The sequence below is a fragment of the Pectinophora gossypiella genome, chromosome Z (assembly GCF_024362695.1).
Source record: "Pectinophora gossypiella chromosome Z, ilPecGoss1.1, whole genome shotgun sequence".
NCBI classification, from domain to species: domain Eukaryota; kingdom Metazoa; phylum Arthropoda; class Insecta; order Lepidoptera; family Gelechiidae; genus Pectinophora; species Pectinophora gossypiella.
The window spans coordinates 26,628,917-26,655,130 of NC_065433.1; the positions used below are offsets into that span (position 1 = coordinate 26,628,917).

Below are 26,214 nucleotides of genomic sequence, written 5' to 3' on the forward strand. Positions count from 1 at the left end.
TGGACGCAACAACAACTAGACAGTAATAATAATAGGCAAAAAAATAAAACCACAAGTTTACAATAAAAACGTGTGATGACAGCTTACTCATTTACGGTGGCTGGCGTCTCGAATAAAGGGACCGTACTCTGTATTCTGTGAGCCTTACATTAGGGTAGTTTCCAACTAGTCAAATCAGTTACTTTTTACTAAACGTCAAAACACGAAATAACTATGGAATTCGTATGAAAATCCAACCTGTGATGTCACAGAAAAACGTGACAAAATGTCGCACTTATTACACTTTTCTTTATTAAAATTCATAAATAACTTAGATAGAAAAATGAAAACTTTTTTTTCAGTTTTAGATCTGTCTTTATTTAGTAATTAGAATTTGATAATTTATCTTTTAGTAATCAGAATTTCATAATAATAACAATACGTCACAAATACAAACATAGAAACTAGTCATTAAATAACCCGCCCCTCACTGTTCCCGGAGCAAAGGTGCCCATAACACTAGCCGCATTAGCGCGATGAATGGCAATGGCCAGCCTTTGGACCAGGAACGAGCCGGAGCGGGAGTCACCTGTTTTCTCCCTGAGCCTGAGACCCAATTCCGATGCAAAGATTTTGGTGTCCGCCCGTGATTTACCTTTGACTTAGGAAATTACCCATTTGCAGGTGCTGACAGGCATGGCGGCAAGTGAGCGCCGTCTGCTGCAGCGCGCGTGTCGCCGGCTGGGAGGACACCTACAAGACGAAGTGGACTACAAGACCACCCACGTTCTGCTGGGGTCACTGTCTCGCGCGCTCTTCGTCGATCAGGATGTTAGCGGTAAGTTAAAAAATACAGTTCCTAGGTACAATTTAACCCAATCGGGCGTGCAACATTACATACTTGAAAGAAAGAAAGTATTTATTATTACAGGACGCCACAGTAACAATACAAACATAGTAGGAAAAAAAACTTACACAAAATCACATATTAACAGAAACGTAAAACGACCAGAAAAATAATAATAAAATACAAAATGTTGGTCGTAACAGTCATGTGGCGGTGGTGGACGTCCCCAATAAAAATGAAATGTAAATGTAATTGTTAATATAATGTTTATAGCGAAAACCTCGCAATGCGCACGCAATTCTCTATGTAGATAAAAAAAATAAGTGCCCATTTTAAAGTGTTAACTAGCGACCCGCCACGGTTTCGCTCGGGTGCAATGCTGAGGAAAAAATTAAATTTAAAAAAAACCGCATCAAAATCCGTTGCGTAGTTTTAAAGATTTATGCGTACTTAGAGATATATGACTTTGTTTTATACTATATAGTGATAGTGATAAAATCAAGGATTGTTGAAGGAAACCACATCAGAATATCATATTCTAAAAGGCGCTTACTAAGTTGTCCTTATAAATACCCCTACGCACATGGGACAATGTAAAACTGATGAAAAATATTCCAATTCTTTTCCAGAAATAACCAACACGAGGGGCGTAGTGGACAAGATTCTGAGCTTCGAACACGGGCACCTGCGCACCCTGAACGCGCTGCTGGGCGCGGCGCGCGGCTGCCGTGTCCTTTACGCCAACTGGGTTTACGAGTCGCTCAAGGCGTACAAGTGGGTGCACCACTTCGGCTATGAAGTGCCGTACTACAAGAATATATCACAGGTCAGCAGTGTTATCGTCCTTCTATCATGTGCATTGTGAGGTCAATGACCAACCTCATCTACCCTAGTATCAGGGTTACAATTGAGCCGCCGCAAGCTCCTGCCGTGCCTCGCGTAAAAACATCTTCATTCAGTAGGTAACGTAGTTACACTTTGGATCGTAAATGTTTACATAACGAACGTCTCATCCGCCTAAAACTACTGCAGCTTCTCACAACTTGTATAGCCGTGGAAGGTTAAAAAAACAATATAAAATATTATTATACAATTCAGTCATTTATCAGTTCCCAGACAGACAATGTCAGAGCTTTCCTACGCACCATTGCTATAACGCAAAAGATATATTATACAGGGTGTTAGTGACATCGTAAGGACAACTGCAGGGCGTGATTCAGCACTTTATTCTGAGTTAATATCAAGTGGAATTTCCCACCGCGATAGATTTAGAAAATAATATAAAAATCCCTGAATAAAAATCTTCTGTCGTGTGGGTTGTGAGGTGGATTACCAACCCCTTCAACCCTGGGTTACTATTGAGCCGCCAAAGGCCCCTGACATGGCTCATGTAACGACTTGACCAACGGCTTAACGTGCCTTCCGAAACACGGATCATCTTTCTTTCGGACAATCAGGTGATTAGCCTGTAATGTCCTATAACCAAACTAGGGATCACAAAGTGATGTGTCCCCTCCGGGATTTGAACCCGGGACCTCCGGCCTGTGAGCCCAACGCTCAAACCACTGGACCACAGAGGCCGTTAAAATTGTGTAAAAATGATATTTATTATTTATTTAATAAACACACACAATAACAACAGTAAGTCAGTTTTATTAACAGTAAATTGCATGCTCCAACAGAAAGCCTACATAGAGCGCCACGCTTTCGGCCTGCTGCGCTCCGAGTTTGGATTCGACGTGTTCGAGGGCCGTCGAATCTGCGTTACGAATAAGACAGAGAAGCGCGACTGTGTGGAACAACTGCTCGCCCTTTGTGGAGCCATTATTTTCAACGAATATGGGGAAGCGAGGAACCGCACCATGGCTAGGAAGATGCGCCTCCAAGCCGCTCAGGTCTCCAAATACTTCGACCAAGAAGGCGCGTTTTTCAAATACGACGCCATAATCGGTACCGCCCCCGGGCAAATTGCCTCCAAGTGGGTGTTCGACTGTGTGGTCTCGACACGAATGAGGTCCACTCGCCGCTACATGAACCCGGCCCCGGAATCAACCCAGAACGTTCCAGAATAGCGGGCACGCATCGATCGGTACTCCCCAGAAAATGAAGTAAGTTCATTCAATTACCAAATAAGTTCGGTCGGGTTTTCTTTTTTCAATTAGTTTTCAAACCAGAATTTTCCTTACTGTGATTTTTAATTTAAGACTTGTCATGCATTTATAATTTTGGAGTTTTTAATACATTAATTTAAGTGAAAATTATGTTACTTTAAATAAATAGTTGTAAGACACACGCGGCTGGAATTGGAAAGATACGATGTTTGGTGATGAAGTGGACAGTTGCAGTTCGTTGAATGTATTTATTGGTGTGAGCATAGAACGGACAATTATTACCGTAATTTTCAATTCTACAGTTATCGCGTGATACATAAGCGGCCATAGTATTTTTTAAAGCTATATATGTTTTTACTCTTTTGTTGAAACAAGCGTATTCACCGAAAGCATTCGCTTTCTCGTTAGCTCGCTCATTATAGCGAGCTTTGAAAAGTTCTTAACTATCTATCGGTAACTATTCAATAGGTGAATTCTTATGGTGAGTACACAAGATATGGTGGGAGAGCCTTGTGCACGGCTCGAATGGTGAAATTACCACCCCCTTACCTGACTACTACACAATTCTACTTATAAAAACCCCTACTACAGTTTTAAATAAATATTCATACATCTAAAAGCATGGAGTAACTAATCGAAAGAAAGAGGGTCCGTCGCCTTAATAGGAAAGTCGTCGCCTATAACCACGTAAAAGGATCTATCTATAAGTTTGACATTATATTTTTTTTTTGTATGCCAGAAGGCCCATTACACACTATACCTTATGTTTATACCATGGTATATTGTCATGACCCAAATAAATGATTTGACTTGATCAGTTGTAAAAACTAGAAGCCCAAATGTAGGCGGCAGCATTGTTGAGTGTTCCTAAATTTTCACAGTTCAACATACTGTCCAGCTAAAATTCGTTATCAATTGCTATAAAATGTGGAGCGACGTGGAGTGTATCCTGACTGAAGGATGGGTTACGAAAATGAGAAGCAGCCAGTTAGAAAAAGACAGTTTTGATTAAAAAGAAGTTTTCCTACGTATTCTTCTTCCGAGCTTTAGGGAATAAATAGGTATAACACTTTGATTTGGCAGTTAAACGCTGCGCAAAGGGTTTTAGTGTAAAAATATAGCCAAAACAATATGTTTGTTTACTCAAGTGACTCAAGTAGTATGGAGAACTGGCAAAATTTAAGAACACTCAATAGTAGCGACACCTGATGGTAGAAGTAGGCAGTTTTTATCCTTATTGTCAAAGTGTTCACAAAGATGCGACATCTAGTTACTCCATGGTGGAATAAAGTAATAATAAGTCCCTAATCATAGTAGAATAATGAGCGTCGGTTGAGCACTGGTATAATATATGGAAGGGACCATATAATATGCTAAAACGTTAAAGTAGCAAATACGTATTACGTACCTAAGCACTATTTGAAAGTTGATATACTTCGATAAATATTTCATTTGTCTAAATAAGTAGGGTTTTACAAGTAAAATTTTGTCGAAAAACACAGAGCTTCAGCGGTTTAACTGTTGCGACCTGTGGTTTGGGTAAGGGAGCCAATTGTATTGCATGCACCGGAGACATCACAACTCGTCTCAATGTAGGACAGCATCTGAATAATTCACGCCAAAATTAAATTCGCGAGTGAAGTTAGCACAAACAATGTGCAAGCGTTCCCGAAAGCGCGCTAATTTACAACTGTCAGTTGGAATGTCATCTGTAGCTAACTTCACTTCGGACGCATTTCATTTTGGCTTGGCTTATAAAGTTGACACATGAAAAAAATAAAGCTGGAATTTATATTTCGACATGACCTTTGAGGTAATGCAGAAATATACGACTGATAGAAAAGTTAATGTTGTGATCGTTCCTACGTGTTGTTATGTGAGGAATTAGGCAATTACAATACCGTGATTGGGAAGAAAGTAAAGCGGGAATTTCGAAGTAAAACTTCAAAATTTGTCTTTGACTATTCTTTCGAAACGTCTGGGATCTCATACTATTCTGATTTAAACTAAAAACGAAATAAAAAAATAAGCTAATTAGGGTAGACAGCATCGCAGCATCGATGGACTAAGTATAAATGTAAAAAACTGCGTATCATTAGATTAAAGGGGTTTTTTTATGAGATGGAACTGAATATAGATTCAGGTATATGTAATTGCCTGTTCTAGTAGTTAGTTATAAATGTTTAAGTATCTATGTTTGTGAAATCGATGTAATTTTTATTATTTTATGTTTATTTTTTTATTAAATTATGAGTTCCTTTCGTTTATTTAGTTTTTTAGTTAAAATGTGGCGCTCAGACTGAAGTCTGCACTATATTTATTTTTGAGTTACTTGACTGCAAAAGGACTAAGTTACTTACCAGATTATCTATAACCCTTCGATTCTTATCATTCAATATGTCACGAGGTGACATTTATCATTACTACCGAGGAACTTTACCAAGTTACTATAATAACATAATATATACGTAGTGTACGAATATGCATCAATGACCAAAAATAATTCTCGTATCAATTTTCATAACACCTGAACATATTATTATACTCTTTGTCCTGAACTGAAAACTTCGGTTCCGTTCGGGATTACTAAAACTAAAGCATAAACCCGAACAATATTACTAATTCTGCTATTTAAACTTACCACCAAAAAAGTAACGAGGTGCAAAAAAAGTGAATATCAGTTTACGTAGGTGGTTTCGTAGTGGGTACTTCAAAATGATGGGTAAGTACTCCTCAAATAAGTGAATTTCAAAGGACATTGCCTTAAGTATTGGGTTGGCGGTTGGTAAAGTTCTCCGTAACTACTCCAAATGAAACTGAAGACAATGGGCGTACCTAACACTTATCACCTAACAGTATATATGGTGTTCAGTAAATTTTATAGGAGATCTGTTTTCCAACGTTATGTGTGAAGTGGGGGGTAAGAGGGTTCGAAGGTGCAATCTGGATGCGACACGGGAAGTTTGTTCGCGGCGATATTTATTAGGAATGGATACTATATACTCAAAACGCAGCTGTGAAGTCTATAAAGTTCTGCTTCAAACAAAGGGCGTTACACTCTTCTTATTAATGTTATTCTGTCTGGTGATGTGTATATTTTTTAGGAGAAGTGTTTTCCATGGATATGTGTGAAGTGGGGGGTAAGAGGGTTCGAAGGTACCATCAGGATACGACATGGGAAGTTTTTTCGCGGTGGTGGTTGTGATGATGGTAGGAATGAATCATTTACGATAGTTGCGTGTGAGCTACAGGGGCTCAATGCACCAACTCGTCGCTAATATTGTACCCTGGCATTATTATTTCTTTTTTACTTTACATACGAGGAAAAAACACCAAAAAAAAACATAAGGTACTCAAGGTTTCTATCGGAGCGTAAGTGACAATTTAAGAGGCAAGGAAACATCTTGTGAACGTGGAAAGGTCTTTCCATAAATAAAGTTCGAGTGGTCACTGCATTTGGGATTTCGGAATGTGTCATTGTAGGGATTCTTGAGATATGTTGCCCATCAGTGTTTCTGATGGTTAGAGAGGCGAGAAGAGAGGCATAAATTTGACATGAGAAATCAAGTCGTTTTCAGCAGAGCACAAACCATCCGTTATCCTTTTTTGCATCGTTCAGGAACAAACTGTGGCAGCAAGATCAAGTTTCTACACTGGACACTTCCTTTGGACATTTCTTTGTAACGTAGTGTTACAAAGGTGTCTTTTCCACCAGGCAAAGATTCTGTACGATATTGTCATCTTTTCCTAAAAATTCTTCTGAGAATCTAAGAATTTTTCCTTTCTTTCAGACTATATAGTCTCGTCAAGAAAAGAAATCTGTAGTAATCTGAATGCAAACTTAAGAACCAGAACTTCGATTTTAGACGATGTGTTCGGTTCAGGGGAAACACTGATCTTTCCATTATCTACTCCAAACGCAAATTCTAAAGATCTGCTTCTTCTTCTTCTTTCGTGTCGATGAAAGAAAGCTATAATTTGTCAGCCATAAATGCTGCCACGACAATAGAACGGGCGGAAGCGCTCATCAAATCCTCCCGTGTGCAGGTTTCAGGGCACAGTGGACATGCGATTAGGTGGGACATGGTCTGCGGAGCTGCTCCACACTCTCACTGAAGATCCGCCTCCTCTGTAAAACCCCACCTGGACCGACTTTCTTTGCTCCGGCCGACTTGTGTAGGTACGGGGTTTGTTTAGAGACTTACAAACATTTCTCGGGAGGTCGTGTCTAGGGGGGAGACTTTCTGAGATCGGGATAGATAGAGAGGGCAGCAAACTCCTCGCCCGCCAAAGATCGCATCGGATTTGAGAGGCTTCACCATTAACTGGAGTAACGACCTGCTTCAAACAGTCGTTACGCGAAAAGGTGTAGTATACGCTTGGTATACATTAAAAAAAATCGGAGATGTGTTTTCCACCTGTAAGTGTGAAGAGGGGGGTACGAGGGTCCGAGGGTACCACCTGGGTGAGATTTGGGAAGTTTTTTCGCGGTGATATTTACTGGGAATGAATCCTTTACGACGATTGCTTGTGAGCTACTTGAGAAGTTACGTTTACATCTTATTTCATCTCGTAGAAATTTGAAAATATCATTGTTTTATATCCTGGTAAAAGATAGAGCTCTGGAACTAAGTAGCTTGGACGGATATATTAGAACCAGAACTTTGTTTAGACGTTTGCTTAAAGGGCGGAGGGAAGAAGGCAGTTGGAGGGGAGAGTTAAGAACCTAGCGTTACCTAAATATAGCTCTAATATCAAAATATCTACTCCAAATATTTCCGGCCAGACTTCTACTCAAACAACTTCTTTCAACTATGCACCTTTGCTCAGACGTTGGCTGTTATTCTCCTTATCCCTTTTTTATATCGTTTAGGAATTCTCTAGTGCGGCAAAATGAGGTTTCTACACTGGACTCTTCCGGACCTGTGTAACGGCAACGCGTGTCTTGTTTCACTTCGCAGAGATTCTTTCATTTTGGATTAGCCATAGCTATTATTCTCAATTTCTCCATTTTACCTATTTCTCATCGTTGAAGAACACACTCTTGCAGCAAAATCAGCTTTCTACACTGTACACTTCCATACTTTCCTTTCACTGCAGTACGACTCAGTACGATTTCGACTTCTTAAAATTATTGTAGGATTCTCATTTCTTGTATTACTGAAAAACCTAAACTTATGTTTCCTTTCCTTCCGACTTTTTAGTCTGGTCAAGTAAGGCCAACTAAAGCAATCTGGATGTAATGCCAGGACCAGAACTTTGTTTTTAGACTTTATTGGAAACAGGAAGCCAATAAAGCACCCATTGTCCAAGTTCTTCTCCAAAAGTTTCCAGTCAAACACCTTAGTGCTGAGTCGTTGACTACATACTGTTTTTGTACTCTCCTTTACATATCGGTTCGAACACACTCTATGTAGCCGTATTCCTGGTGTGTGTGTGTGTATATTTCTACTTGATCTTTATCAGATTTCTACTTGAGAAGTTACGTTACGAAGATAATATTTTTTTATATCCTGGTCAAGGATGGCGATCTAAAACTATCTTGTTGGAGCTAGTTACAGGGCGGAGGGAGGTAGTAGGTGGCCATATCTTAACACAGCTCTTAAGTCTAAAGTTCTGCTCCAAACCTTTACGGTCAAACTTCTACATCTTTGCTCAGACATTGGCTATTTTTCTTAATTTCTTCTTTTCCCTTTTTACATCGTTCTTCAGTCCTAACGCACCTCTGAAGAACGTATACTTATTTTTTTCCCTTCAGACTTTTTAGTCTGGTCAAATACAACTAAGCAATCTTGACATCTTCAATCTTGAGGACTACAATTTTGTTTTTAGACTTAACAGAACAGGAAACCAGTAAAGCACCCGTTGTCCAATCTAAATACTGCTCTGAATTCCAAAATGTTTCGTGAACTACCTACTAATTTTATACTTTTCTTCTTAAAATCGGTCTGAACACACTCTGTGTAGCCGTGTTCCTAGTACACACACTGGCTACAACAGATTTCTACTTGAGCAGTTACGAAGTTATTCTAAATTTTTACATCCTGATCAAAGATGGCCGTCTAAAACTATCAGTACTGAGTCGTTGACTACATTCTGGTTTTGTACTCTCTTTTACATATCGATTCGAACACACTCTGCGTAGCCATATTCCTGGTACACACACTGGCTACATAAGATTTCTAGTTAAGAAGTTACGTTACGAAGATAATCATTTTTTTAAATATCCTGGTCAAAGATGGCGGTCTGAAACTATCTTGTTGGAGCTAGTAACAGGGCAGAGGATGGTAGTTAAGTGGCCATATCTTAACACACCTCTTACGTCTAAAGTTCTGCTCCAAACCTTTACAGTCAAACATCTTTGCTCAGACATGGGTTATTTTTCTTAATTTCTTCTTTTCTCTTTTTACATCGTTCTTCAGTCCTAACGCACCTCTGAAGAACGTATACTTATTTTATTTCCCTTCAAAAACTAAAACTTCTACATATTTGCTCAGACATTGGCTATTTTTTAATTTCTTCTTTTTCCCTTTTTACATCGTTCTTCAGTCCTAACGCACCTCTGAAGAACGTATACTTATTTTTTTTTTCTTCAGACTTTTTAGTCTGTTCAAATACAACTCCAAACTGTTACTCCAAAATTTTACTTCAAAATGTTTCCGGTGAAACACTTCTGTGCTGAGTCGTGAACTACCTACTAGTTTTGTACTATCCTTTTTAAAATCGGTCTAAACACACTCTGTGTAGCCATGTTCCGGGTACACACATTGGCTACAACATATTTCTACTTAAGAAGTCACGAAGGTAATCTAATTTTATAGCCTGATCAAAGATGGCGGTCTGATACTATCTTGGACGGAAATATTAGTAGAGGGCTAGTTAGAGGGCAGAGAGAGGAAGTTAGTGAGGGGGTAGTTAGATGGTGTTACCTTAACACAGCTCAGAAGGTAAAAGTTCTGCTCCAAATATTTCCGACCAAACTTCTACTGAAACAACGTCAAGCATATTTGCTCAGAAATTGGAGATGTGTTTTCCATCGGATAGTGTGAATGGGGTGGGGGGTAAGAGGGTTCGAAGGTACCAACAGGATACGTCATGGGAAGTTTTTTCGCTGTGGTGGATTTGATGATCGTGGGAATGAATCATTTACGACAGTTGCGTGTGAGCTACAGGGGCTCAATACACCAACTCGTCGCTAATATTGTACCCTGGCATTATTATTTCTCATACGACGAAAAAACATAAAGTACAAAAAAAAGTACTCAAGGTTTCCACCCGTGTGTAAGTGACATTTTAGGAGGAAGGGAAATATCTGGTGAACATGGGAAAAGTCTTTCCATGAACAAAGATCGAGTGGTCACTATAAGTAGTTAGTGGTGATTGGTGCTCGAATGTGTCATAAGTAGGTACTCAAGATTCCTATCCCAGACTTCTCTTTTAGCCAATGAAGACAACTATCCGATGAACATGGAAATTTCTTTCCATAAACTATGAAATAAAAATATCGAGAAATGTGTCATTGATTCTTGAGATATGTTGTCCATCAGTGTTTCTGCTAGTTAGAGAGGGGAGAGGGAAGGTATGGCATCATTTGGACTTGACATACGAGATCACCTCATGTTCAGAAGTGAATGAGTCACCCTTTCTCTGTATTCCCTTTTTAACATCGCTTAGAAACACATTTTTGCAGCGTAATCAAGTTTCTACACTGGGCACTTTCTTTGGACATATTTTTGCAGCGTAATCAAGTTTCTACACTGGGCACTTTCTTTGGACATTCCTTTGTAGCGTGGTTCCGTTACAAAGGTGTGTTGTTCCACCTGGCTAGGATTTTAAAACAAAATTTTAATCAGAAAAACCTTATATTCTCTACTGTTCTTATGAAATACTGCAAAACCTATAAGAATATTTCCTTTCTTTCAGGCTTTTTGATCTGATCAAGGAAGGGAATCTGGAGCAATCTGGATAATGTAAAAAATTGTTGTGTGTTTTAGACGTTGTGTTGGGTACAGGGGCGTAACTGATGTTCCCTTTACCTACACCAAACACAGTTCTAATTCATAAGTTCGTTACGCGGCCGTGGAGTAACAGTCTTCTTATTGTAGTTATTCTGTATAGCATTCTTTTATAAAATCGGAGATGTGTTTTCCATCGGATTGTGTGAAGTGGGGGGTACGAGGGCTCGAAGGTACCATCTGGGTGCGGCATGGGAAGTTATTTCGCGGTGATATTTAGCAGGAATGAAGCTTTTACGACAGTTGCGTGTGAGCTACAGGGGCTCAATACACCAATTCGTCGCTAATATTGTTCCCTGGCATTATTATTTCACTCTTACTTTATATACGACGAAAAAAACATAAAAATACAAAAAAAAAGGTACTCAAGGTTTCCATCCGAGTGTAAGTGACATTAGAGGAAAAGAAATATCTGGTGAACATGGAAATTTCTTTCCGTGAACTAAGATCGAGTGGTCACATCACAGTAGTTCGGATTTCGGGGAAAGTGTCATTGATTCTTGAGATTTACTGTACAACAGTGTTTCTGCTAGTTAGAGATGGGAGAAGGGAGATATGGCATCATTTGGATTTGACATACAAGATCACGTCATGTTCAGAAATGAATGAGTCACTCTTTCTCTGTTTTCCCTTTTTAACATCACTCAGAAACAAACTTTTGCAGCGTAATCAAGGGACTACACCGGACACTTTCTTTAGACATTGTTCTATGTGACAAGGTATACTGCGCGATATGTTCTAGTCACAGATCTTCTAAAAATTCTTATCGGTTCTTGAGATTTTATGAACCACTGAAGACCCTAAGAATTGTTCCATGCCTTCAGACATTTTAGTCTGGGCAATCTGAACTCAAATGTAAGGACCAGAACATTGTTTTTAGATGTTGTGTTGGGTACAGAGGGCCACTGAAAACCCAATTATCTACTCCAAACACAGTTCTGCTCCAAACATTTGTTTAGGTACGTTGAAGAGTCGTCACTCTTCATGTCATTGTTATTCTGTCTGGTATACATTAAAATTTGCGAAGATGTGTTTGCCATCGGGAAGTGGGGGGTAAGAGGGTCCGAAGGTACCATCTGGATGCGACATGGAATGTTTGTTCGCGGCGATATTTACTAGGAATGAATCATTTTCGGCGGTTGCGTGTGAGCTACAGGGGCTCAACACACCAACTTGTCGCTAATATTGTACCCTGGCATTATTATTTCAACTCTTACTTTATATATGACGAAAAAAAAATGTACTCAAGGTTTCCACCCGAGAGTTAGTGACATTGGAGGAAAGAAAATATCTGGTGAACATGGAAAGGTTTTTCCATGAACAAAGATCGAGTGGTCACTAGAGCTGAAATGCTGCAGAGAATGTGAGATTCTGTCTTCCATGGGTGTCTTGTGCTGGTTGTGTAGGAAGGCACCAACTGGATTTGACGATCGGGTGGTATTCAGATGTACTTGAACCACCCGTGAAGCAGCTCTGCTATAGAGTTGAGTATTTAGAAGCACATTACACCTTTGGATGTTTTCCTTTAGCCGGTTAGTTAACAGTTTGAATGAAATTAGGTCGAACTGTTATTTTGAAATTGGCTGCATTCGTTTTCGTAGGTAAAATTGAAGTGTTGCTCTTTCACAAAGTGTACTTATTAAAGGAAAGGGGGAGGTGGTTACCATCTAGTAGCGACATGAGGGAAGAGCGGTAGTGGCTGGACTTCGTACTATCGGATGGGTGAAAGCAAGGGGGTGGGCTTAGGGCTGTAGGAAGTTGTTACGACTTTACGTTTCTATCGTTTTATTTCTAGTTCCTGGCGGCGTCTTGATATAGTGGGAAAATTTACGGGGCGAAGGCAATATCCGGGCTGGCACGGGAAGAGCGCGGTATTAGCTAGACTATGTAATATTGCACTTGTTAAGTCGGGGTGGGCGTTGGCGCGCTGTCAGGCACTTTTAAAGCATCTTTTGGAATAGAATACAAATTGTTTATTATAAAAGGACAAAGGATGTTCGTCGAAATAATCGTAAGGTGGTGGTCGACGTCCTAGGGCCTTAGCACAAGTCGCGGCGTGAACCACGGCGTTATTCTCATTCGTTTTGTTTAATTTTCTCGTCTCTTATGGTGTATTGTTATAGCGAGCAATTGGACGGGCAGAAGGCAACATCAGCAACGACATGGGAAGTGCGCGGTACTCGTAATATCGCACTGGTTAAGGAGGGGTGGGCTTTAGAGCACTGTTAGAGATTTTGATTTGCTCTCAAATTACAACACTAATTTCATTTTTCTTGGTTATTTCAGGAGTGGAATCTTATCTTGTAAAGTTTCTATAACCATCAAGTGCACTTACTTAGGGCATATATTGGGGCCGAAAGCAACAACGGGCATGACATTGGATTCCACCTGCATGTACGATCAAGTGGGAGTAACATCACATCCTATCTTGATATTTACGCAGAGTGAAAAGTTTCAAGGAAATTGTACCATACGTAACGGATAGTGAGATATTAAGGAGAGTGAAAGAACTTTCACTACTTTTATCTATATTTATTAATAAAATAAAAACAAAATTAATTTTTAAAATCCTGTTTAAATTGATGTCATTCCATCGGACTGTTTATGAGTTTTGTAATTAAGATTAGCGACATCTGGAGTATGAGGAACTCAATTGGATGCAACAAGCTTCTACCAGACTTAGGTATACGCTGTCCCCGTTGCCTCGTTGAGTTCTCGCCATACAGGTGGAGTGAAAAGTAGAAAGAGAAGCGATAGGAGTGTACAGGAATGATCTCCAAACTGCCACCGCAATCGAAGACTACAGTATTCAGGTTCAGGTATTTGGCGGTCAAGTAAACGCTACCGAATGTATTTAACATTAAGAATTTTATTCCAAATTCCCTCCAATTCAATCTTACTTTTACAACCCAGTTTGCTAACGAGCGTATGTGGTAGATGAATTCGTTTGTCAGTTGACCACAGCCTTTGCTAACGTTGAAATTAAAAACTTACAATGTCATTCTTATTTAAAAAACCACTTACCAATCCAAACTGGTAGCGTTTATGTTGGTCACAATGTCAACGTTTCCAGTGTGGATTTGTGATGTAGATTTAAGTAGGTGTTGTCCTGTGGTAGACGTCTTGTCTTGTATCGTGTCGTATTTAGTCTATAGTCTCAAATAAGTCTGGCAAACCGCTAAAACTCCTTCTCGTATCTGTCCATACTAAGTGTGCCGGTTCGCTTGACACACTGGAGGTCATATAGTTTTTCACTTGCTCCGCTGTGCCTTAATAGAAATAATTAGTGTTAATAGAGATCCTACCGGTTATCGGAATGAAAGTGTTCGCGTCTAGATAAACTATCTGTGATAGCAACTGCATGAAGTAAATACATGGCTGGATGACAATCATCTTTTCATTTTAATGGCACTCACTGGCCGTTCTCCCTGGCTGGCTATGTATTTCTTCCCCGTTACGCTAAAAGCAGATACAGATTCCTTCGACTCTTACGCGCTCGCAGCGTATGCAGTTTTCAATTGAATTATTATACTATCACACCCAGCAAACGGCATTTGACATTACGCGCCGAATTTCTTAAAATAAAACAAAAGACCACCTTATTTGTTATGTGACAGTGATTATAATTCCATACGAAACTGAAAATTCTGACAGCACGTGCGATTCGGAACAATCCTGATGTGCTTTCAGCTTAAATAGTAAGGGTGTTTTCGCACTACATTCGATTCTCATCCGATCCGAGTCCGTGTCATGACGGATGCGAAGTGGTCGTAGAACTATTTGTAAGGTAGCTTACGCACTTCATCCGATATCCGTCATCCGATATCTCCAAGTAATTCCAACTATCCGCCATTCTCGGACTCGGATCGGATAGGAATCGGATGTTGTGCGAAAACGCACTGACTGTAGTGTTTTATTTTAGAGCCGTTAAAGTTTCTTTTGTAAATAGTTTGGGTGTTGTGTACAAGCAATAACATCGCGTGGCCTTCACATGTAAATACCTCGTGAAAAGACTGAACCATGGCTACCTCTAAGGCCGCTTCTGGACACAAGCGGGAAGTGGAGAGATGGCGGCAGTATGGGTGACAGAAACTGCCTCTATTATCTACTTCTCTCTTTACCCTCCCGGCCACGAGACGGGTGGTCGTCCTCAGGTTACCATATTTAATCATCAGAGGACCCCTAGTCTGTTAAGAGAGCTACCACTTGGTCATGGGCACTATACTAGGGCGTTTTGGCTTGTTTGTTACTAATTTACAATATAGCAAACGCGGTGGTCAGAAAGGTAGGTGCCAGAGTAATATGCTGGCTACCTGCTGACTGTTTATCTACCGGCTGGATAAGCAACTGGGAGATTATTTTTTAAATATCGAACATTTTGGCGTATCAAAATATTATTTAATATCAGCACTGATTTAACATCGTCAGTAATTTTAAAATATCGTTTTCTTGTTCCACTTGTATTCCATAAAGTTTTTTTTTTTTTAATGAAGCGCCAAGTGTTTAATATTGGTACCAAAATAGGGCCAAGCTAATATTTAATACTTGGTGTGCGTATTATGGATTATTTATTTAAAAAATAAATTGAAAATTAGTTGTAAATACATTCGGTGTGCGCCGTGGTTTCTATCAGAGCAGGTATACGATTGAACCAACAGAGAGATAGAGAAGTATCTGTTTAGAAAGGGTCAAGAGGTTAATTATTAATCTTTTTATATAAGTTAGCAATAAAGGGTTATTAATTTTCTTTCTGCTTTCGTAATTTCAGTTTCAAATACACTGTCAATTTAGGTTCCATCGGAGAGGTCGTCTTTGGTAACATCAGGTTGGTAACGTTGGATTTGTTGTGTTGGTAGTGTTGTGTGATTACGTATGGTACTTTCCTTATGACATTTCGAACCAGGACATGTCAATGGTACAAACGACAAACTCGTGTGTTACAGACACGCAATATTTGTTCGCTATGTACCTTGACTTTCGGAGTGATATGGACACCGGCGGAGTAAAAAGGTAATAACCCGATTTTCTTCTTTTTTGATGTTCTTCTTATATTTTTTACTATTGATGCGACTTCTGGTACTTGGGGTGGGAGGGAGGGGTAGGCACCATCTGGTTTTAACATGGGAAGACACAGGGCGTCGAATTGAATGAATTTTGACCCAACACTTTGAAAGTATAACGTTCAACATCTGAGAAGGCGGCGAAAACGAAGATTAATTTACATCCTTGTGATGATGTAGCATCAAGTATATACTTGAATATCACCAAGTTTTATACATGATGCGACGTACCTGGAGTATACTCATTCTAATGTAGCACCAGTATTTATATAGGTACTTGGTGTGAGGTACCTGCAGAAGAATCTTACATCTTCCTTCTGCAGATGAATGTAGCACCAAGTATTTATGTACTTGGTGTGAGGTACCTGCTGAAGAATCTTACATCTTCCTTCCGCAGATGAATGTAGCACCAAGTATTTATGTACTTGGTGTGAGGTACCTGCAGAAGAATCTTACATCTTCCTTCTGCAGATGAATGTAGCACCAAGTATTTATGTACTTGGTGTGAGGTACCTGCAGAAGAATCTTACATCTTCCTTCTGCAGATGAATGTAGCACCAAGTATTTATGTACTTGGTGTGAGGTACCTGCAGAAGAATCTTACATCTTCCTTCTGCAGATGAATGTAGCACCAAGTATTTATTTACTTGGTGCGAGGTTGCTGTAGAAGAATCTTACATCTTCCTTCTGCAGATGAATGTAGCACCAAGTATTTATGTACTTGGTGTGAGGTACCTGCAGAAGAATCTTACATCTTCCTTCTGCAGATGAATGTAGCACCAAGTATTTATTTACTTGGTGCGAGGTTGCTGCAGAAGAATCTTACATCTTCCTTCTGCAGATGAATGTAGCACCAAGTATTTATGTACTTGGTGTGAGGTACCTGCAGAAGAATCTTACATCTTCCTTCTGCAGATGAATGTAGCACCAAGTATTTATTTACTTGGTGCGAGGTACCTGCAGAAGAATCTTACATCTTCCTTCTGCAGATGAATGTAGCACCAAGTATTTATTTACTTGGTGCGAGGTACCTGCAGAAGAATCTTACATCTTCCTTCTGCAGATGAATGTAGCACCAAGTATTTATGTACTTAGTGTGAGGTACCTGCAGAATAATCTTACATCTTCCTTCTGCAGATGAATGTAGCACCAAGTATTTATGTACTTGGTGTGAGGTACCTGCAGAAGAATATTACATCTTCCTTCTGCAGATGAATGTAGCACCAAGTATACTTGGTGTGAGGTACCTGCAGAAGAATCTTACATCTTCCTTCTGCAGATGAATGTAGCACCAAGTATTTATGTACTTGGTGTGAGGTACCTGCAGAAGAATATTACATCTTCCTTCTGCAGATGAATGTAGCACCAAGTATTTATGTACTTAGTGTGAGGTACCTGCAGAAGAATATTACATCTTCCTTCTGCAGATGAATGTAGCACCAAGTATTTATGTACTTGGTGTGAGGTACCTGCAGAAGAATATTACATCTTTCTTCTGCACATGAATGTCGTACTAAGGTTTCAAGTAATGTTCAATACATTAATAGACACGAGCTGCAATAATCACCATCTTGGACTTGCAGAAGTGTTTAACAGGATAGTCTAGATCCAACATCTTTCTATTGTTGAAAAATGGTTGCCAAGTACAAGTACAATACTTACTTGGTCCGAGAGAACCGAAGCAGAATCTTACGTCTACCATATATAATACCTGAGTGTCATACTTGGTTTGAGGCACCTGCAGAAGAATGTAGCACCTAGGTTTCAAAAACTGGCTTGTTGTAATAAGAACTGTATAGCAGGATCATAGTAGTGAAATCTTACATCTACTGCTCAACCATACGACACCAGGTATTTCATAACTGTCCCTTTTGTTAAACATTACTTAAGTTGCAATAAGAACCATCTTGCAACTTCAAAAGTGTTTAATAGGATAGTTAAAGTGGACTTTACATTTACGTTTTTTTCACGGTGTTCAAGCGACAGAAAAAGTAGATTCTAATGATACCTTTCCCTTGCAGAAAAATACGCACCTTATTTTTCTGCAGATGAGCGGTTTTGTTAAAGCGTAGGGAAGTGACGACCCCGTTGGTGATGTGGCGGACCCAACTAGTTGGCCAGCTAGTTCCGCCCACAAGTCCCTACCGGTGTTAGGAGGCAAGCGCATCTGGATTCTACAGCGGTAGGGCAAGGCAACTGGGATGTGCCCCAAAGGGGCGCACGTGAGAATCCTTTTAGGGGCGTGCAGCTCTTGAGGCCTCTGCCTTTTGGCTACCCGGTACATAGCCATCGAAAGGTTGAGGATGAAGTGATGTTGATTACATAGCGCTACATTCTTCTGCAGAAGTATGTAGCGCCAAGTAATAAACATTTAGGTTTGATAGTACACCTGCAGAATTTAACATTTCGTTGGACCTGCAGAAGTGTTTAATAGTAGTGGAATGTAACATATTTCTACTGCTCAACATTGTGACACCAAGTATTTCAAAACTGTGCCTGTTGTTAGACAGACTTCAGTTGCAATAAGAACCAACTTGCAACTGCAAAAGTGTTTAACAGGCAAGTTGCAGTGGAATTTCTACTGTAGAAAAATGTAGAGCGAGTATTTACATTTTTCTTGGTGTACAAGCGACAGGAAAAGAAGATTCTAATACCTATCTCCTGCAGTAAAATAATAGCGCACCTGTTTTCCTGCAGTTGAACGGTTTTGGTAAGGCGTCGGGAAGTGACGACCCCACCGCCCACTGGTGGCTTACGCGACTGGTGCAGTCAGTCCATGGTAGATCCACCATATATACACAAGTCCCTTCCGGTGTTAGAAGGCGAGCTACGTCGATAGGCAAGCGCATTCGACTTCTACAGCGGTGGGGCAAGGCGATGGAGATGTGCCTCAAAGGGCGCACGTCAGGATCCTTTTAGTGGCGTGCGGCCAATCTCCTGCGGCCTGTGCCTTCTGTATCCGGTCCAACGGCATCGGAAGGTTCAGGAGGAGCGAGTGGATTTGTACCCGCGAACTGCTTATCCACTATAATACACTCACGCGCAGATGACTTCTGCATGTTTATTTGGACTACGAAATCACCCGGGATAAACGCAGAAGCATCGACGTCCCCGGATACGGTTTGGATAAGATGATGAGGATTTAATTTTTTTAGGTGTAGTTGTTTTTCGTGAACGTTTCGTTTTTTATTTATGGAATGTTTCATCAGGATTTGAAGTTAGAGCCACATCATGAAGTTCCCAGAAACATCACAAAAAACTGTGTCTTCAGTGGTTTAGCTGAAGAAGAAAAGGTGGTATTTTTATTATTCAATGTATTTCTTTTCCACATTTACGTAATTATTAAACAATAGCTTCGGGGTATGTTTTCTTAGGTTCACATCAAAAGAATAGAGAATCAATATTGTGGTAACATCTAGACATGATGAAAGTAACGAGCGGTTAGGATATTGATAGATTTTCTTAACACCATATCACCTCTATGAACTATTACAACATCTCTACCATCTTCCAAGATACATCATCTACGTAGCACTGATATTCTACCAGTTTCAACATTTTTGGTCACGAATTCTTTTGGCATTCAATTAAAAACATCAAACCCATTCTCAAATGTCTACGTCTACGACTGTATTAATGATTTATTGCATTGGTTGAGCATAAGAACTTTGCTTTATCCAGGGACAAGTTAAGTTGGCGACTAATTCAAAGATCCCCGTCACCTAAATCCGAGAACTTCGATGAGCGATCAATGACCGTCACAAACAATCACTTTCGTAATCATCAGAAACTGTGGAGCTGCTGTGAGACACAGCACTCGTTACATCTTCCACTGCTTTTGTTTTTGTGGCATCTCACACGTCATTCATCATCAAACAAGGGTTGCCTGGCGTGTAGGTTTAGTTCGGTTACAGCAACTTGGTCGGCTTCAAAAATATATTATATCGTTCAGTTCGTTGCGGTGATGACTGTCATCGGAGCAAACGGGACGGGCACGCCATCCGGTTTTGACCAAGACCCGGTTAAACCTTAGTCCAGCCCACAATTTTAATACCTGGTAATCCTTGTGGCCAATGTTAGCAGCCGTACGCAATCTAGCTGTGATGAAAGAAAGCTTGCACAACGACCCTAAAGCTCATGTGGGGTAAACACGCGGAGTGCTTGCAGAAGCTTTTAAACGGCTGGTTCCATAAATCCTTCCTGATAATATCAATCAAAATGTCTTTAACAAAACAATATATTAATATAATAATATAAATAAAATGTAATCTTTAGCACACTTTGTCTATAACCCTGACTAATTCAAAGACGTAAAGCCCCGTTAAGTAAAGCTGACAACTTTGTTGGCGATTTATGCACATGTAACACGGTATGCATTCTATCTTCCACTGCTTTTGTATAGCACCTCTCACGTGCAGGTTCATCATCAAATAAGGGTTGCCTGGCGTGTAGGTTTAGTCCGATTTCAGCTACTTGGTTGGCTTAAAGTTTATACGCCGTCCGGCTTGTTTCGGTCTCCATCCGGTTGATCCGGTTTTAACCAAGACCCGGTTAAACCTCCGTCCAGCCCACAATTTAATACCTGGTAACCCTTGCGAGTAACGGTGGCAGTCTTTCACTTATCCACTAAATCTACCTACAATAAATTACCACTAAATTCTACACTCACAGTCTTCAAAAAAATATATGAATACCTTCTTTAGCACACCATGTCCAAACGCTACATTTCATGTGATAAAGAATTTTCGTCTTCTCTCCTCATTTTAATACCTTCATCCTAAAACTTTCTCGACACTAAGAATACGAAGCGGATCCGAGTAAGTTAACCACGTTTGGCCTTAATTGGGGGAGGAGGGGCTTGAAATTAACTAAATTACTATGGATTGAGGGTAGTAGAGGGTTGTACCATCACGACGCGACATGGGAAGTTTCACAAGTGTTTATCATCTGCTGGTGTAGGGAACAAAGTAACTGCTGTAGACTGCGATGATGAAATTACTCTGAATCCTGGTGTACAGCTTTAGTTGGGATCCGTAAAATCAAGACAACAGTGAACAAATATTCTTCCAATTTTTCACGTTTACTGTAAAATCTTGGTTGCTCTTAATTCTTCAACAGTTATGCTAAAATCTTCTCGCACATTCTATCCAAATTCTACACTTTCGCTACGTTTGAAGGAGCAAAGATACGCATAACATCTGGATCTTTTGGTTGGTCCACACTCATCAATATAAGTGTTGAGGTCACACAGGACGCTGTGAGCGAGCTCCTTTCGTTCTGTTTTCTAAATACGTCTGCTCCCAAAAGAAACTTATACACGACTCCATCTTATCAAAAAAGCTACTCGATCTTTCCCAAATGGTGAACAAGTTTCGTCTTTCATCCTCGCATAATAATTCCTTCAAAATGTACCTAACAGTTTGTGGCTGAAATGGCAACATCATGGTTTGCAAATCAGAATGCGAAAATAATCCGTCACATTGATCACCTAAAGACACATTATAAGTGGTGAGGCGATCATGCGCATTAATAGGGGGGTTTGTTGGCTTATGAAATGACTATAGAATGAGGGCCGCAGAGGGAAGATCCATCTTGATACGACATGGGAAGCTACAGAAGTGGTTACCATCTGTTAAAATAGGTGACCAAGAAAGTATCGTTATTTGGTAGACTACGATGAATTTAAAGTAAAAAGTAATGAGTGATTTTTTCTGGTCTTCCATTCTAAGATCTTGCTCTAAATCTTCAGCAAAAATGTTTATATTTTCTAGCACAATTCTCTCATGAGGAAATCTGAATTTACAAGAGTCTTCTGCTTTTACTCTAAAGTCTCTTTCTGACAATGAGTCTTTCGCTTGTCTTGCTTTCCACTAAAATGTTTCATTGTCTAATCGTACTCACTACCATGGCCTTGATTTTCTTTATTAAAACTAAACCAATAAAAAATGGTGTCCTGATATTCAACATCTACTTAATCCAAATTCTCCAATTTCTAAAAACATGAATCTTCCACTAACCTCAAATATCCTTCCTTTACTAAAAAACTTCGTCTTCTTAATAGCATTGCCTTCAGTAAGAATCTTCAAATTCCATTTGACTAGAAAAGCTTTCCAATCCAACCTAAATCTTTTTGGTCAGATCTCATTACTGACTCTACGTCTACCTTTCACTCAGACTTCTTCATAAAAAAATACATCTTCAAACTTATTTCAACCTTAAAAAAAGCTGTAGTTGTTTTCCTTACAAAATAAGGTATATCTAAGCTCCAATTCGTACTTCCTAATTCAAAATATAAACAATGCACCTCACCTTGGTCTTCCAATGGTTCTTTAAAACTTTCCTACCAAAATAAGCCAATATGCCTAAAGTTAAAAAAAAACTGCTACTTACTTCTTTTCATTAAAGTCTCTGCGTTTTCTTTATTAATGTCTTCCAGTACTCCTTTAATTCCTTTTAGGCATCTTCTGGGTAAGCTCGCTCCTCGGTCGACCCCTTCTTTACCTCGTGGAAGAACGGGGTCAAGAGCAAAACCAACTTAATTTTAAAAAAAAATCTCCAATTGTTAACTAAAAGTTTTCCTTGAGCAATATTTTCGAACACACATTTTCCCTAAAAGCATACTTTTGATATCTTGATGAAATTAATATTAATTTATTTATTATACTATATATAGCTTTATCTAAAACTGCTTCTTACTTGTCTTACAAATATATTGTCAACTCCCCAGTTACCTTTAAGTAACTTTAATTAGCAAGTGTTATGATATGGTAGCTACTTTACATTAACTGCTCAAGGGACCGCCTGGTTTGCTCCACCCTATCTTGCGCGTATCAGAACCTTTGCTTAGTGCCGGTTTTGGGTCTTTGAGTGACGTCGGACCGAGTAGAGTCCCTCCAGAGGGTAGTGGGATCCGAGATACGGTCTTGCCGGTGACCGACTGCAGGCAGTTGGGGGCCCAAGTAGCGCGCCAGCCACGTGCGAAAGGCTGCCCCGCCACCTCAGGAAAAATTCTGGAATAACTCCACCGTGCCAGTTGGCAACTGGACGGGAGGACGCGGTGGCTATTTCAGGGTGGCTCAGGCATCTCTGCTATCCCAAGCGAGCTCCTCATTGTCCAGATTAGCTCAAGTGATCGACCCGGTTAAAACTGCTGCTTTTACTAAGTCTATCACTTCTACACCCAATTTTCCACATTCCAAACAATGCATCAAGAAGAAAAAAGACCAAGGGTAAGAATCGGCAGGACTTCCTCCCTTTGAGAGTGCACCTCATCAACATCAGGGGCTTGCACTCCAACCTCGATCCGATCCCCGACACCACCTTGAGATCGAGAAGCCGCACCTGTGTGTTCTTCTAGCAGAGACGCAAATTAAGGGCGTATTCGCACTACATCGATTCTTATCCGGATCCGAAGTGGTCGTAGAACTATTAGTATGGTAGCTTACGCACTACTTCCTATATCCGTCATCCAATATCTCTAAGTAATTTCCAACTTTCCGCTCTTTTCGGACTCGGATCGGATAATGATCGGATGTAATGCAAAAACGCCCTAAAATCCCAGCGGATGCGACGTACCTCACCTACCCAGGCTACTGACCGGTGCAAACAAGTTCAATGAACATGTAGGGTCTGTGTGTAGTGTGTAGGTACGTCCGTAACATCTGCTGCAAACATCTCCGATGCTTTGTGGTTATTGTGGGCATTCTTTCATGACTCTAAAATCTCTTTCTATAGAATTAAAATAACTTTCCAGTTTAACTCCTCGCCTCCTCACAAAGTTTAAAGAAAAGTAAAGACTCTTCTTAGCTCGTAGAAGAGTACATTTCGGGGGGTTGATGGCTAACAAAATAACTATAGAATGAAGGGCCGCAGAGGGTTGTACTACCTTGGCGCGACATGGGAAATTACAGAAGTGTTCACCATCTGCTGGACAAGTAAAATACGTATACGTAAAGCGAGAAACAGTGAGCGAGTATTCCGGTCTTAGGCTTAAATAACTTTCCACTTATTCTCTCACAAAAGGTCCCGAAAAGGGCTGTCTACCAAATCATGGAACTAATTTTAGAATAGAAAACCCCCAAGTTTTCAAAATCCAATCAGCAAAAATACAGCTGCTAAGTTTCTAAAGAGCTATCTCGAGAAACGGTTTCGATGGAAAAGTTGACGTGTCCTTTTGTAAGTCAAAGAACTCAAAGAATCGTCTAGGAATTGTGAAGTAAGGAAGGGGTCCGTGCCTCACGCTACGTCGGAGAGGTAACTGGAAGACCAATGCTGAAGGCACGGTCCGGACAGTATAGGTTGTTTTCTTTTCTCCTACATCTCCGATTCGTACTAACAAAAATTCCAAATTTTTAAATTTTTTCCTTAACTTTTTTAGTTTTTTCTTAGTAGGTACTTACTATACTCGTAGTCCAGAAGCTCAAGACTGAGCTAAGTCATACAAATTCAAAAGGCAGTCTCACACGCGCTGTTCGGATTTCCTCGCCTGTTCAGAGATTTGGACATAACTGGTGACGATGAAAGAACAGAGCTTAGTTGGGATACCAGCTCGGACTATGGTCGAAGGTCACAGGCTGACAGCCACCACGCCACGGCCTAACGGGCAGGACCAGACCAACAGGGAAACGTTGAATAAACAGGGTTCTAGTTGCCAGTTACTGGTCAACACTTTGGCAGTAAGTAATGCGCCTAAAAACTATATTTTCTTCCTATATTTTGTTTCGCATATTATATTTTTACAAAAGCCAAATAATCAAATTTTGGAAACGTTATCAGGGTTGCAAGTAAGACTTTATCTCTAACGTAACTTTTTAAATCTCTTTGTATACCTATTTATTTTAAAAGTAAAACTTTTAATTTGTTAACATGAATGTTGTATCTAGATGTCGTTCGTAAGATAAATGTATGGGTTGGTGCGGCTGTTTGGTGTCTATCCTAGTGCATTCACTACAGCTCGTCTTGTTTCCTCGGCATCCTGAACATGAATCTTTACCTGAAATTTTTTACTGTGTGACTGTTTTAGGATAGACGCAGAACTCTACAGCACCTCGGGAGTTACAGATGTTTAATAGTAAAACAATACATATATGTCATAACATCTAGACAAAACGAATTGAAAACTAACTACTTTATGGAGTCTTAATTAAAGACAATTGACTTTCCGTAAAAAATATCTCATCTGACTAGCTTGTCAAGCCTATTGAATTTTATATATTGATGAACTGTACCTATCTTGTTTCTATTTCACTTATCTACTAAGCAAGAAAATGTATTAAATACTATTATATTTAAAAATTACATGGAAAATGAATTATGTAATTCAGCTCTCCACATCGAGGCAAAGTCCCCAGAATACTGGTCAGTCACCTCGTGGCTCCTCCGCACCACCGGTCAAAATAACAGCCACTTCTGGGGTCGAAAATTGCTTCGATGAGGCGCGTTGAAACAGTCTTCAAAATTCAGCCCCTAATTACGTAAAAAGGATGGCATATGACTCTACCCAACACGTTACTCTGTTTATATATAGCTTGATTAAGTTGAATACATTTTCCGGAACTAAATGTCCGTTGCGCTAGGCTGCATACCATCTTGCCCCTTTGGAGTAGGCCGTAACATTATGTCTCTCTGACCTGCAAATTAATCAAGCTACCTATAAATCGGTGTATAAAATTCTGTTTTATTCTTGTAAACGAGAAATATTAATATAAGTACTATTGTAATGAATCTGTATCGCCGGAGATGCAGTATGTCGCATTCAATTCTAAAAAAGTGACAAAAACGTATGGACTTTGTTTTATTCGCATCACCACACCAATCCCTTTATCCCCTTAGGTTATAAAATATCCAGTTTTTACAATACACCAAATAAGAGTAAATTGCAATAATTTCATGGATATTATTTATCAATGGTGCTGATTCCTGTACACGCCATCTAATTTTATTTTAAGTTATACCTGTCATTTTCTGATGAGTAATCAACAGGCATATTTATGGAACACACGTCAATTTTAGGCAGAAATTTAAAACGCCCTTCCAAAATTTTATATTGGCCTAAAACCCGACATAATTAAGTTTAGCATATTCGCGAGATGTCTATTTTATTGGCACGGGTTATTCATTCATTTTAAAATTAATACTCCTTTTCGACGGATACGACAATTACAGGTTAACTTAAAATAAAATTAGGATGTGTCTGCAGGAAT

General features: G+C 39.8%; 1 protein-coding gene across 3 annotated transcripts in view; it reads left to right on the top strand.

Moving 5' to 3' along the window:
• LOC126380312 (DNA topoisomerase 2-binding protein 1-like) overlaps positions 1 to 25,794 on the top strand; it is a 47,742-nt gene extending 21,948 nt beyond the window's left edge. For 2 of the 3 annotated variants that reach the window (XM_050029641.1, XM_050029643.1), the window contains exons 9-11: positions 664 to 817; positions 1,456 to 1,652; positions 2,509 to 5,151. In XM_050029641.1, coding sequence (XP_049885598.1) covers positions 664 to 817; positions 1,456 to 1,652; positions 2,509 to 2,898 — 741 coding nt within the window. In that variant the 3' untranslated portion in view covers positions 2,899 to 5,151. Of the gene's footprint in view, positions 1 to 663; positions 818 to 1,455; positions 1,653 to 2,508; positions 5,152 to 24,400 lie in introns of those variants that run through there. The other variant, XM_050029642.1, reaches the window with a different exon arrangement.
• Positions 25,795 to 26,214: the final 420 nt, after the last annotated feature.